This window comes from Diabrotica virgifera, chromosome 1 (assembly GCF_917563875.1).
Source record: "Diabrotica virgifera virgifera chromosome 1, PGI_DIABVI_V3a".
Taxonomy (NCBI): domain Eukaryota; kingdom Metazoa; phylum Arthropoda; class Insecta; order Coleoptera; family Chrysomelidae; genus Diabrotica; species Diabrotica virgifera.
Window position 1 is genome coordinate 56,725,927 of NC_065443.1, and position 15,919 is coordinate 56,741,845.

Below are 15,919 nucleotides of genomic sequence, written 5' to 3' on the forward strand. Positions count from 1 at the left end.
AGTTATAACAATAAACGAAAATTTTTTATTAAAAACTGCATAATATGATTTTTTTTTATTTAGCTAATGCCTCGACAACTAATGGCCATTGGCATGGTAGGTACGGTAATTTTGAACAGTTAGATACCTAGTGTCATGTGTAGTGTGTGTGCTGAGTAAGTGTTTTGTTACTTTGCAAAGTCGACTTCATTGTCTTTGCAAAGAGACGCTAATTGTATCCGAACGTCTGCGGTCCCTCCGGTGACATAATATGATTTGTTTATCTTCTTCTTTAAGTATCGTGCCCAAATTTTTAGGCGTGGGTAGCTTCCATAACAATTTGCGGATATCGTTCTCGATCTTGTGCGGCATGTAACAATTGATCTGCTGATAAGCCAGTCCATTGACGAAGGTTTCGGAGCCATGAATATTTCTTTCGACCAATTCCCCTTTTTCCGTCGATCTTTCCATTGAGTATTAACTGCAGCATCCTGTATCTGCTACCTCTGATTATATGCCCCAGATATTTAAGTTTTCTCTTTTTTATCATCTTCATTAAGTCACCTTCGCCTTGACCTACTCTGTTTAAGACTTCTCTGTTTGAAATGCATTGAACCCAAGATATTCTGAGCATTCTACGATACGACCACATCTCAAAGGCTTCTAATTTGTTCATCATGTTAACCTTCATGATCCAGGTTTCACATCCATATAGTAATAAAGGATACACATAACATTTTAGGAACTTGATTCTTAGTTGTAAGTTCAGCTGAGAGTTGCTCAGAATAGATCTAAGTTTCATAAATGCTCCTCTTGCAATTTCTATACGAGTTTTAATTTCTTCATCCGGATTTAGTGTCTCGTTTATCCAACATCCTAGGTATTTAAAATGGTTAACTTTTGTTATTGATTCGTCATTGACAATTAGTTGCATAGGGCCGACGTCTTGTTTACTAACCACAAGTAACTTTGTCTTTGTTGCATTTATGTTAAGTCCGTTATTGGAGCATTCTCTAGTGACTCGATCTATAAGGAATTGAAGATCTTCGATATTTTCAGCCATGATCGCGGTGTCGTCTGCATATCTGATATTGTTAATAGTTTCTCCCCCGATTCGGACTCCACATTGTCCTTCCAAGGCTTCATTAAAAATTATTCTGAGTATACGTTAAACAAAGTTGAGGATAACACACAACCCTGTCTGACACCTCTTTGAATGCAAATTTTGTCTGTTTCTTTGCCGTCTACCAGAATAGAATCTTCTTGATTCCAATATAGATGTTGTAAAAGTCTCATATCTTTATCGTCTATTCCAATCATTTCTAGATTCAACCTATCATGTTGAACTCTATCAAACGCCTTCTCAAAATCTATAAAGCAGACGTAAATTGGTTTCTGTACTTCCCATGATCGTTGAAGTAATGTTAACATTGAGAACAAAGCTTCCCTTGTTCCCAATCCTTCTCTGAAACCGAATTGTTTGTTTCCCATTGTCTCTTCACATTTCTGCTTGATTCTATTAAGAATTATCTTAAGAAGTAGCTTGAGAGAGTGGCTCATGAGACTAATTAGTCTAATTCTTTACATGATGATGTATTAGGCTTTTTTGGGAGTGAAATAAATGTAGACTCTAACCATATCTGTGGCATCATGCCAGTCTCGTATATATGGTTATAAATGTTTGTTAGTTGTGAGACATTGTCGTCATCCAGAAGTTTGAGCCAGTCTGATGGTATTTGGTCAGGGCCTGGAGATTTCCCATTTTTGTTCTGTTTGATGGCTTTCTCTACTTCCGCTTTTAAAATACTAGGACCAGTATTCGTATACTTTGTGGTGTTAAGTGGTGGCCTCGTATCCAGGAAGAGCTCTTTTATACAGTTAGTCCATTCTTCCTTTTTTTCATCCAAGTCGAGAATTATTTTACCTTTGGAGTTTCTCATAAAGTGAGGAGTTCTTTTTCTCTGAGTGTAGGTAATTTCTTTAAGCTTTTTATGTATATTAAACTCGTCATGTTTTCTTTGTAGTTCTTCCATTTCACGACATATATGTTCCATCCAGTCCTCTTTTGCTCGCTTAACCTCGTATCTTATTTGTCGATATATCTCTCTATACCGAATCTCGTCTTTGTTTTTCCAATTTTTTCTTTGTTGAATAAGGTCTAGTATTTTATCGGTCATCCAATCCTTTTTCTTTATTGGGTCTTTTTCTGGTTTCAAAACTTCGTTTGCTATGGTGACCATGGCGGAATTCATGATATCTAGATTTTGACCGATATTTTCTTGTCCAGATCTTTCTAACTGTTTTTTAATCTCACGATTTATCTTATTTCCGAACTCATCTGATATTACGGCATTTCTTAGGAGTCGAGTATTAGGTTTCTTCTGCGTTGTGGGGGCTTTTATTCTTTTTAGTTTTAGTTTGAATCCAGCATAGAGCAGATTATGGTTAGTTGCTGCGTCTGCACTTGGGTATGTTTTTGCAGATGTAATACTGTTTCTAAACCTTCTATTAATGATAATGTAGTCAATTTGATTTCTGACTATATTATTTGTTTATCTAGAGAATTTAATATAATTTGTATAAATATGTACCTATACAGAAATAATAGAGAAACTTATTTCTTTGATGCCTGAAAACAGATGATCGTTTTGGCGTAGTTGGTCAGTCTCAGAGACACTAGTGGACAAGCTTTTCCATAACCCTAGATGACAGCAATTACATGACCCAGACACTGACCATTAAGTTGTTGCACTTTGTTATATACTCGTATTTGTTAAAAGAACTTGAATAAAGTATCATTTGTGGTACTTAATGTCTTTAAAAAGTGGAAAATTTTATACTATATTTTCAGGTTTCCCAAATAAAAACTGTGTTCAAAACCTAGTCAGGAAATAAAATTCAGACAAAAATATTTACTGAAAAACAGGAGTATTTTTTACTAAATAAATGTGTGTTCACTTTTATTTCAAACAAAATAAAAATTTGAAAAGTTGAGTCCTTTACGTTTTCTACTCTGGTGAACATTTTTCGAATTGGCGCTTACAGTGTTTCTACTTGGGACAGCCGAGATATAAAACAGTATACGAGGTATGTCAAAAAATATAAATTTCGCTCAAGAGTAAAGTACCTTCATATTTCACAATATCGAAAATTTTTATTGAGAAAAGTTGTTTTGAAATAAAAATTATGTTAGAATATGCAATTACATTCTTCTAATCGAAAAAAAATTGAAAAGTTTTCTCAAATTACGGATACCCAACATCATTTTTATTTTAAGTTTATGATAACTAACTCCGTTATTATTAATTTTACGAGAAAAAGTTATTCTTTATATAAAGTTCTGCAGAGTCTAACAACTAAGACGCAATTATAAGATGTCAGATTTTATCAATTTGCATTTCGCTCAAGAGTAAAGTACTTTTATAATTTACAATATTTCAATTAGAAGGACATAATTGCATAATTATAGCATAATTTTCAATTCCTGACAAATTTTCTTAGTAACAATTTTCTATATTATGAAAGATAAAGTTACCTACTTTACTCTTGAGCGAAATTTATATTTTTGACATACCTCCTATACCTAACTATTGATACAATTTGATATCTGATGATTGTAACTTAGGTTTTAGACTATGCCCAAAAGTTTATGGAGAAACTATTTTCGTAAAATCGACAATAAAAAAGTAAAAGTTTCTCATATGATTCCAAGTTACGCAGACACCATGTACACTTCAATTATTATTATTTTTGTCAATGGGTAATTATAATTCGAGATATTGAAGATCAGTACTTACCGATAACAGTTATTAGCCACGAAATTATGTAGGAAGTGATCCCAATCCAAATAATGCACATAAAAAAGGTAATCACATACAATCTGGGATGCTTTCTACAGTCTGGTATAGTCAAAAAGAGAAAAAATGATATGGGCCAGGTAAATATCCACCAAAGCTTTCCCTTTATTGTCTCTTCTTTGGGCCATATCCAAATATTTGTAGATTCCTCTGTAAGATTATAAAAAACTATTATTACCTGATTAGATTACATTATAGCTTAGGTTAAACTTCTAAAATGAAGATGCCGAAATGAGCCCTTTTGAAATGTTAACAAACTTTGATCTTAAATAAATGTTTTATTTATGGTCCCATTTTCCAATTGTTGGGCAAGTAGAAAGTACATAAATCATTCCATCATATTCGTTAAATTTACGGATTTATATACAATATATCAGGAAAAACAAAATGTTTTTTCTCTCGTCTTCCCTCGGTTTTGTGCCAGACTGACACTATGAAGCTGATCTGTGAGACATGGGGCAAACTGGTTGGGTTTATTCCCATACTGTGGACGTACATTACAATGAGATAGGTGTAAACAAGCTATAACCAAATAAATATTCAGGAATTAACTAAGGAAATCAGATTCATACATAGTACATGTGGCTAGCTAATTAACCGTAGAATTGTTGATATAACACATAGACGCGTATACACAATACACATGCATAAACATAAAATACATATAAACAGATGTACAATTATATGTTTCATTTTTAATCGCTATACCGCGGAAAACTTGCCTTTGGGGTATATAAGTAAAATGCAAAATAAAATAAAGCTATATATGTATTAAACCCCCAGGCGCATAATAATTAAAATTTAGTTTTTTCAGAAATCAAGACATTTTCAATTTTTTTTTGACAATTTTTAGCCAATAATATTGGAACGTGCTATAGGGAAAACTGTTTAGTTAATAGTTTAGACCTATAACTATAATCAATTTGGAAAATATTAGAATATTTCTAGAACATCTACATAATATTTAAAAAATTTACTAAATTGGACCATAAGTAAAAACCTTGTTAAGATGAAAATTTATTAACTAACAGTTCTCATTACTTCAATTGTAAGTATTAATATAATATATTTGTGGAATACCAAAGGATTTTATTTAAGTTTTGAGACAGACCAGTAAAAATAAACATTTTTGTCATCAAATTTCATTTTTCATCTATCAAAATATCCTCTAGGAAGCTTTAAATAAATTTGAAATTATGAAAATGGTTATTCATTTTTAACTTCGTAATTATTTGCATTAAGCAGTTTTTATACTAAGGTTCTTAAGGGATCTTAATGGTCCGTGATAGATGAGGCAAAGTGAAATGATAGGGTATGACATATCAAATTAAAGAACACGAGATGGGGATTATAACCCTATAAATTCTTTAATTTTTTTTTTAGCTTACAACTCCTCTCATGTGGTACACAGGGTGTTTGGTAACGAATGGGCCATAGCTTAACCTTAGATTCCTGAGTTTAAAATAGGTCGACTTAAGCTAACTTACTTTCGGACGAAAGTTGATAATAACCGAAATACAGGGTGTCAAAATTAACCTTTTATTTTATTTATTCTTGAATATTTTCTGACAGTCATGGGAAAACAACACAAAATTTGGTAAGCGGGGTTTTTGGGACGAGAAATCTAAATTCGCTACACATACGTCTTTTACGCGCTCAATTAATTCGTTAAATTTTTTTTTCTACAGCCACTATTCAAAGTGCACTTTTCTGCACGGTTTTATGTTAGCAAACTTGATATTTTCTCACAGTATAAGATATTTGACATTAGTGTGCAGAAAAGTGACGTTTCTGTGCCGCAAAGTGACGTTTCTGTGCCGCAAAGTTCTTTTCTGCACAGTTGACTACCTCATTCTGAGTAACGTTATATTCTGTTTACATCCGTGGACTACCGCATTCTGAGTAACTTTATATTCTGTTTACATCCGTGGTTAAACTTTAGACAAATATATAACCTATAAGACAATTATTATATTTAACTATAGCATAGAAACTAAATTATGGATGTTACAACTGTTTTATTTTACAATTTTATTCTTATTAAACATTTTATAATTATCAAATTACCAATAAGGATTTAGCAACCTGTGCAAGAGACGTCGAATGAAGTAGTTTTTGTGTAAATCTGTGACTGCATAAATATAATGTCAATAATGTGTAATAATTGTTTAAATTTAAACAAATTAAGGCAGTGCATTAATTTTTTAAATGATTTCTGTGCAATTTATTTAGGTATAAGGAATTTAAATTGATTAGTAGGTATTAATTAAATACAGTTTAAAATTTATCACATAGGTACCTATTATAATTAATCGTCGTTTGGAAATTGTGACTTTTATTTTTAGGAAAAACTGTGCTTGTAGAAAAAGTATAGTGTGAAACACGTGCAGAAAGGTAATTTCTCACTCGTTTGAATTGCGGCACTCGCTTGCGCTCGTACCGCAACTTTTCAAACTCGTGAGAAATTAGTACCTTTCTGCACTTGTTGCACAATATACTATTATCACCCACTCTACATAAATTTTGAATGAAAACTTTGATTCCTCTATTATTTTTACTTAAAAAATGTATACTACATTCATATCGCTAAACTCAAACGTTTTTGAGATAAACGCGCTTTAAATCAACGATGCAAAATAATTTTTTGCTAGTATATTATATACATTGAAGTTCCACCCGAAAAATAAACTAAAAACCATAATAGTTTCCAAAAATGTATCGCAAATTCCTTCAAATGGAATTTGCGATGCAATGCCATAAATATGAGAACTTAGTACAAAATGATTATGGTGTCAAGTTTATTTCTCAGGTGTAACTACAATGATATTATGCATAAAAATTATGTGCAACGCAGATTTAAAATGCGATTATTTCGAAAACGGTTGAGTTTAGCGAGATAAATGTAGTATATATTTTTCAAGTAATAATATTAAAAAAATAAAAGTTTTGATTCAAAAAGTATGTAGAGTGGGGGAAAATAGAACGTATTAAATGAGCGCGGAAGGACGTATGTGGCGCCCTCTGGGAATTAAATAATTTTGGTAGCGAATTTAGATTAATCGTCCCAAAAAACCCCAGCCTACTAAATTTCGTAATTTTATCCCATGCTTGGCCGGAAAAATTCAAGAATAAATAAAATAATAAAATAAAAGTTTAATTTTGATACCTAGTATTTCGGTTATTATCAACTTTCGTACTAAAGTAGGCTAGCTTAAATCAGCATATTTTAACCTCAGGAATCTAAGGTTAAGTTATGGTCCATTCGTTACCAAACACCCTGTATATCGCCATCTTATTAAATAGTTCTCATGGTGGTCTGGTACCTGTTGCTTGTTAGTAATAGTTTTTAAAATCATTTTTATATAGTTAAATTGTTGCTTATTTCCCATTTAGAATAGTTAATTGGTATTATCATTATTTTATGGAGATGTATGTGAAAATGTTTTTGAAATGTATGTAAAATGTACGTATATATATGTTCACAGGTTCACAGTAATAGAACTTTTTGCAAACCATTTCCCGATTAGAAATCGAAATGTTAAGCAATAATTTTAAATGTAGTTCTCATTACAATTAATTGTGGTTTAATCCCATGTAAAATAATATCTAAGTTAAACACGCCAAAGACAACAGTTTCAGAATTATAGAATATAAAAGCAAAAATGTATTTCGTAAATTATTGGGCGATTTTCTAGTATTAGTTTATGGACAGAAATAAGACGAAACAAGAACTAGGTTGGAGGACCTTTTCGAAATTCTCCAACAATGAAAGCCAACAATAATAATTATAAACTAAAGTTTGTGTTGCTGTCTCAAAACCTTTTTACCAACTCTCTATATACAGCAGTTTATAAAAGCATATTAAACTTGGCAATTAAAAAAGCATAAAATATGAATATAAATAGAAATAACCATGCTTATTAGTTTTAAAAAATTAGTAAGATTATATATTTTGCTAAAATTTGGAAAACTTACTCACATTGATAATATGCACAATTTTTATCAAAAATTTGCATTAAAGTAATCGAAGTTTTGATTTATTATTCCAATATTTAAATTACCTATGACACTAAATACCTAGTAATATTAAAATTATTATAGTTATTTAACCTTTCTTATTAAAAAGACTATCTTAACATTGCATGCAGTAGTCGCGTGGACTACCACTGTAACCCGTTCTAGTTTATTTCACATAAATGCCAACTTTTACAGTCGTACATAAATGAACGGTATTATTAGACAGGAGCGGAAAACAGTTTTTCAGACTTAAAAGACATTAGAGTAGGTGTTCCACAAGGCAGTGTGTTGGATCCACACGCCGCGACTAATCACAATTGCCTCCTTTGCTGATGCGACCAAAAAGGTGCAAATAACAGTCAACCAAATCCTTAAATCGGCACAAAAATAGAGAATCAGGCTTAATGAAGTTAAACCTATTCATGATAATTTTACCACAAAAAAATACAATATACATATCGCACACCTAGTTCAATAGTGCCACAACTGCAAAAAATTCGAATTTTGGGTTAAGGCTGTAAAATATTGCCTATATAATGGCCCATCATTCAATACAGCCTGAACTAAAATATTGTTTTTGATAAGTATAAAGTAAGTTACTTCGGTATTTCACTGTAGGATTTTTGGAGGTTTTGAAAATGCAATATGGCCATAACTGGGAGATGTGGCGATAATATACACTGCCACAATACAACCGATGTAATTTAATACGTTCAATATGGCCACAACTGCAAAAATCAAGAGAGATGTGGCGATAATATACACTGCCACAATACAACCGATGTAATTCAATACAGCCACAACTGCAAAAATCAATTGCTTTTTTCATTATATTGCCGCCGTATCTCCTAGATATCGTTTTATAAATGACTTTCTTCACAATGCAATATCGCCATAACTATCAAAATCATAATAACGTTTTATTTTTAATAAATTGTAATAAGATCCAGCGAATAACTGTATAATATGCTACCTAAATTGTAATTTCGAAGCCAGTTATTCTCAAAATAAATTATTTACAGGGCATAACGCGTTTGCTACAGAACGTTTTGCTCATTTCTCGAGAATATTGTGTTTTGCACTTGTGGCACTATTAAACGAGGTGTGCGATATACCAGCTAGTCAGCAGTATGCAAGTACCATATATGTCGATCCTGGCAAGTATTTAGGTATAACATTAGATGCCAAACTACGCTAGAAGACTCACGTCAAGGAAAAAGGGGAAAAACTACATAAACATAAGGGATACGAAAATGAATTGTTACTTTACAAACAAATATTGAGAGCTGTGCCGATTTAAGGATGCCCACTATGAAGGACCAAGCTATATAACAACAATACAAAGATTCCAGAACAAAATACTGAGAAACATTGTAGATGGTCCTTGGTACGTGGCAAAGAGTGACCTTCATGAGGACCTAGGAATGGAAAGTGTGAATACAACAATCGAGAAGATGGCAGGAAGTTACTAGCAATGACTTCATAGACACGAGCATATTGAGGCAATTCAGCAATATTAGTGGGCAACCTATAAGATTAAAGAGGATAAAGCCTTTTGAACTAGTTTGAGTGATAGTGAAAAGCAGAGCATAGTGCTTGTGTGCTTGTGCATGTTAGAGTAGTGGACTATTACGCCAGGGAAATAGGGCAAAAAGATACCATGTTCGAGACACTTGAGCAGCCTGGTTGCAAATGGGTTTTTTGCGTACTATGTATCTAATACATTATAAATACCAAAATTCCCGTTCCAGTTCTGACGAGCTTTTTAGTTATTAACAAAGAAGTGTCAAAAATGGCAGTTTTTCGTTTAAATCACCGCAGGTAAAAAAAGGGTGATTAAATATCTTATTTATAGTATCCTTCTTTTAGTAGATGAGAAAAGGTTTAAAATGGCTGTTTTTGAATTTTAGTCCCATCATTTGTTACTTCGAAAATTTTAAAATAAAACTAAAATTTCGAAAATAAAAAAGTTACTATAACTTTGGCAAAAATGACCTTAAGACTTTCATATTGCATGAAAAGTTGAGTATACACTATAATGCACAAAAATTTTTAAGACGATTAGAATAGAATAGAATAGAAATATGCTTTATTGTCACTGAAAATTATACAAATTTTATGGACAAAGCTTAATTGTCCTTCACATAACATTTCGAACATTTGTACTTATGGTAGTGGTCTTTTCGGGCCGCTGATCACAGTTTAAAGAAGCAGAAGAAGAAAAAGAAGATTATTAAGCTTCTTGACAAGTGACGTCCGCTCATCACTGTTTTTTTTTCTGTGCCTGTACTGATCACAAGTGGTTTCCAAATAGTTTTATAAAAATTATTAGAAAGTGTTTAAAATACAACAAAAGTCATCAGAGAATAATTATGTATCCCGAAAGAGGCGGAAATATGAAAATTTGCAACAGAAACTGGTAGAGTTAAGGTATTTATATGATATTTTTGGGTTTTATCCCAAAAGACCAAGTTATTTATAAGATATTTTTGAATTATTTTATGTTAGATAAATTAAATTATGTGTGAATAGATCGAACTATAAATATTTAATATTTACGAAATGACAATTTTAATCAAATTCAAACTTGGGGTCCTATTTTGTTGTTATCAATATATTTTCTCTGTTGTCATAGTTACTATATCTCGCCTTCTTCCCTATTCGAAATACTCAAAACGTCAATAGTATTTGTCAAAACACACAGAGATGTAACAGGCGCTATGTTGCCACACTGCTCTGATTTTCCTATTAATGTTTATTTTGTAGCAAAATGTCCGACAGACATGATATTATGCAAAAATTTATATTGTTTGTGTCAATAAGGATAACTTAAGGTAGCCCAAAGTAATACAGACTAAATTATTAGGGGTTTAACAATAAAATTATAGCCCAAAGGTTTAAAATAGAACAAAATAAAGGGTTTACCAATAAAATTAGAGCAGGGGTGTTTTTAAGCAGCCCAAAAAATCTTTATGATTATTTGACCTGCCTCTATTTTTCAGAGGTACTCTACAGTAGTCCAGAAGTTTAGAATAGAACAAAATATTAACTGCTTTTGTAAATTTTACTTCGATTTCACGTTACAAGCAAGTTTACTTGCACTAAATTATTTGTTTGGTTTTGTGTTCAAACAATAAAACTAGAGCAGAGGTATTTTTTAGTAGCCTAGACGATCTTTATGATCATTTTATCTGCTTCTATTCCTCAGAGGTATTTTTACAGTAGCCCAGCAGTTTGGAATACAATATAATTATATTTATTTCACTACTTTTGTAAATTCTACTTCGATTTAAGATTACAAGCAAGTTTAATTACACCAAGTTTATTGTTTGGTTTGTCTTCAAACAATAAAATTACAGCAGAGGGTACTTTTTAGCAGCCCAGACAATCTTTATGATTATTTTATCTGCTTCTATTTCTCCGAGGTACTCTAATGTAGCCCAGAAGTTTAGAATACAATAAAATGTATTTATTCAACTACTTTGTGCACATTTTGGCTAGATTTCATATTACGAGGGTAGTAAGTTTACTGCTTTCATTAAATGTTTGTTTGGTTTGTCCTCAAACAATAAAACTAGAAGAGGGTACTTTTTTTTTTAGTATCCCAGAAAATCTTTATTTTGAGCTACTCCTATTTCGCAGAGTTACTTATAGTAGCCCAGAAGTTTAGAATAGAATAAAATATATTTAACTACTTTTTGCACATTCTGCATTGATTTTTATCGTCTACCTTGATATTACAAAGTTAGTAAGTGTACTTACAATAAATTTTTGTTTGGTTTTGTCAAAAATATTAAACAAAGATACAAAATCAGCTTTATTAAGTCATCTCGAAGTCATTACGAAGCCACAAAAGACCACTGTTTATCCAAAAACTGTACCACAAAGCCAAGCTGCTGTTTCCACTCAGCATCCATCAAGAGTTCTTTCAGAATCTAGCAACTTTAATCAGCAGCGTTTAAACTTCAATCCAACCTTGAGCAGACCAAGATTTGGACAAAGTCAGTACTCAAATGACCCTCTACTAGCATCGAGATACAAACAATCGAACAGACAGCAGTACCAAAAGCAAATGAGAACAACCAGGATGTCATACTAAAGGTCAATAAAAATTAATAGGGTAATATTGCTAACTGTATTAAAATATGGAAAGGGATTACTTCAGATAAGAAAGTTTTAAGTTGGGTCTAAGGTTTTAATATTTTATTTAAAACAACGCCCTCTGAAGAGAGAGCACCAAAAGTTCTCATAGACCCAAACTGGTCGTATGACCAAAAAAAAAAAAAAAAATACTTGAAAAGTAATTAAAAATTACTATTTCTCCTTCTTCACATACAAAAGGACAATTTATTTTTCGTAGTTTTTTGTGCCCAAAAAGGACGGAAATCAGAGATTTTGTTTTGAATTTAAAACAATTGAATTGCTTTATAGAAGCCACATATTTTAAGCTGGAAGACTATAATAGGTCAGTCCTCAAGCTCATTTTCAAGGGTTATGGCAAAAATAGATTTAAAAGTTGTCTATTTTGCTATTCCTGTTCATTAAAATTCTAAAAAATATTTAAAATTTAAGTACAGAACTTTTTTATATTAATTAAACTGTTTACCGTTTGGTTTGAATAATATCTCGGCTTTTATATTTACAAAAACTTTAAAACCAGCCCTAAATAATCTAATAACAGGAGGCTTTACTTTTGTCAATTTTTTAGAGGACCATTTACCAATTTCAAAATCATATTTAAAATGTAAAGAAAATATTGTTTAAACATTTTCTATGTTTTTCTGCTTGGGATTTACTATAAATAAAAAAAAAGGAAAAGTATACTTTCACCCACACAAAATATAACTTTTCTTGGTTTTACGTTTGATTCGAACCTGATATATTTTGCACCTGCTGACAAAAAAAAAAAAAAAAAAAAAATATCTAATAGTATTCAGAACATCAAAAATAAAAGTACATGTAAAATATGATCATTTGCAGCCTTAATCGGTCAGTTTGTAACAGTTAGTCCATTTATGGAAGTTAAATATGGAAAATTATACTAAAAAAATATATATGTGTATATATATATATATATATATAAATAAATAAAAAAGAAAAGTAGCCTCTTTCTTAAACTAATAGTTATAACACTGAAATGACCATACCTAAATACTTAAAAACGATTACAATTGGTGGTTAAATAACAAACCAATTAGTGAGCAAAATATAAAATAATCCAATTATGTACTTGAAATATTTTGCGATGCATATATCTTTTAGCATGGCGGGTATGCTGCATTGATAACAAAACTCATGGTTTTTGGAGTCATGAACAACAACTACATATAAATGTACTTCAGTTACTAGCAGCATATAGTGGCTTGAAATCCTTTTTGAACGAATATAGGAATTGTAACATTTTGCTAGGAATAAATAACGCAACAGCTGTGTCTTGCAATAACAAGATGGGTAGTGTACAGTACTCAACATTTGCAGATAAGTTTAATAATTCTGTGAAAATAGGAATTTAAAAATTATTTTTGCATCTATAACAGTAAAAAAAAAGCTTTTGCCTGACTCGGAATCAAGATCTTTAAAAATTGAAACAGAGTAGGTATTCTTTAAGTGATAATTGTGTTACTATAATTTTTGAGCAGCTTCTTATTCCAGAAATCGATATGTCTGCCACATATCCTAAAAAAAAAAAAAAAAAAAAATGTGCAAGGTATGTAATTTTGAACCCTGACCCCGGATCAGAGAAAGCCAATGCCTTAACTCTAGATTGGCATGGATTTAAATTTTATGTTTTTCAGCCTTGGTACACAACCTTTGACAACCACACCTTACACAACCAAAAAGATAATTATGGACCTGATAAAAATTTAATCTAGAATTTTTATTTGGGCTTTTATATCCAGGACATCCTTTGGGTTTCCATATTCTTGTCAGGCAAGCTTTTTAAGAAAAGGCATTCCTGAGGATTCGATCCCAACTATTACAACAAATCACTAAATCTGTATGATACAGTTTTCAAGAGATGGCGACGGTTTAGTATAAAATAGTAACCATTTTGCTTATGAATTATCAAATTTTAATTTTATTAAATCTATCGTAGAACAGGATTATAATTATAGCTCGTATAAACATTCACAGTGCTGCATTGGCGTTGATAGAAGATATCCTAGAATATTATAAAAACATTTTTAAATTTTTTTTTACAAATGTATATATAACCTCAAACCTTAATTGCCCAAATATTAATTAACTTGGGACCCTCTACCAGTATTACTTTATTTAGAAACATTATTTCGTCTCACAAGTCTTTCCCTGAAAGATCTTACTTACAAACTTGTAATGTTGATTGCACTCACTTCAGTTCAGAGGTTGCAAATCCTGTACCTAATAAAAATTCAGAATATTTTCGTGGATCAAGATAAAATTGACATTTTGATATAACATAGGATAAAGACTTCCCCAAAAAATAATAATAATAATAAATAAACAAATAACTATTTAAAACAAAAAACACAGTTGAGAGTGTTTAGAGATTTCTAAAACATTCGTCCTCAATCGGAAGACAATTTGTTTATAACTAAAAACAAAAAAAAAAAGAGACGTAGAAAGCAACATCTACCCAGGCGTTGAGTAGATGGATATAACATTTTTTTAAATTAAAAATATAGACACTAATATTTTTGAAGTGTATAGTGTCAGACATGCATCTACCTCAGCGGGAGTTAGAACTGGATTATAGAAGATATTAGAGAGACGGCGAGATGGACAGAAAATTCTCAAGTATTCAATATTTTTTATAATAAACCTCTAGCAAAAGATTACGGACTCTTTGCAAAACCGTATTGTCTGGTGAGTCCATGTAATTGTATGTAATTGTAATTATATTACATGTGTAGGTTACTAATATTAGTAAGAACATTAATTTTCTTATTATGTTTATTTGTACCTGGTTGAAGGTACACATCTCATATAATTAAAATATAAACATGAATCTTAATTAATAATTGCTCTAATATGTTAGTTAGGTATACATATGTATATATTTTGTGTAAAGTTTCTAAAAAAAAAAAAAAAAAAAAAATTACTAAGTACTATTCATTTTTGGATTGCAATGTACTTTTGTTTATTTATCGCACAATATTGTTTAATCTTTCAACAGCCTACCATAAGTACAAATGTTCGAAATGTTATGTGAAGGACAATTAATTGATTGGTTGACTTACCTGTTAAGGAGGGACAATCATAATTGTCCTATCTTACATTTCGAACATTTGTACGCTCCCCCCCATTGATCCTTTTGAACCCACCCATGTCTTGTGCGATAAAAATATATAAAAAAAAAAAACAGTGATGAGCGGACGTCACTTGTCAAGAAGCTTAATAATCTTCTTTTTCTTCTTCTGCTTCTTTAAACTGTGATCAGCGGCCCGAAAAGACCACTACCATAAGTACAAATGTTCGAAATGTAAGATAGGACAATTATGATTGTCCCTCCTTAACAGGTAAGTCAACCAATCAATTAATTAAAGTCAGAAAAAATAAATCAATAATATCTAACAATAACAATCACAAATACAATTTTCTGAAATTTGATAAATCGTCAATATAAAAAATATATATATAAATACAAAATATAAGTTAATAAAGTAAAAAAAAAAACAAAATCGATATATTGCAACAATTTATAGAAATTGCAAAGTGAACATACAACAAAGTAAACTGCTTATAGACATAGGAACTAATAAGTTTAAGCTGCTGCATATGACACCCAAATATAGATAAGTTTGGTTACTTGTACATTACTGTAATTTCTTAGTTAGTCATTAAGAAACTCTTCTACTGAATAATATGGTCTTCTAGATAGATGAGCTTTTGTCATTTTACGGAAAGATGTTGCAGATTTGAGTTGTAAAGGAAGATGGTTGTATAGTTTTTTTGCGGAATATAATATAGATTTCTTTACTAACTCAGAGGACGGGATCGGTAAATAGACATCAAAATTTGAATTTCTGGTGGAGTAGTCATGACGAGGCCTGGCTGGAAAGACATGCATGTGTTTGCGAATTAAG

The 15,919-nt window shown here is 31.1% G+C and overlaps 1 protein-coding gene across 1 annotated transcript in view; it reads right to left on the reverse strand.

Annotated features, from left to right (window-relative positions):
* LOC114327734 (sodium/potassium/calcium exchanger 3) overlaps window positions 1-15,919 on the reverse strand; it is a gene marked incomplete in the record, with an annotated part of 139,661 nt that overhangs the window by 38,265 nt on the left and 85,477 nt on the right. Inside the window, 1 exon segment of the mRNA XM_050657506.1 lies at window positions 3,777-3,986. Within this exon segment, the coding sequence (XP_050513463.1) occupies window positions 3,777-3,986 (210 nt within the window).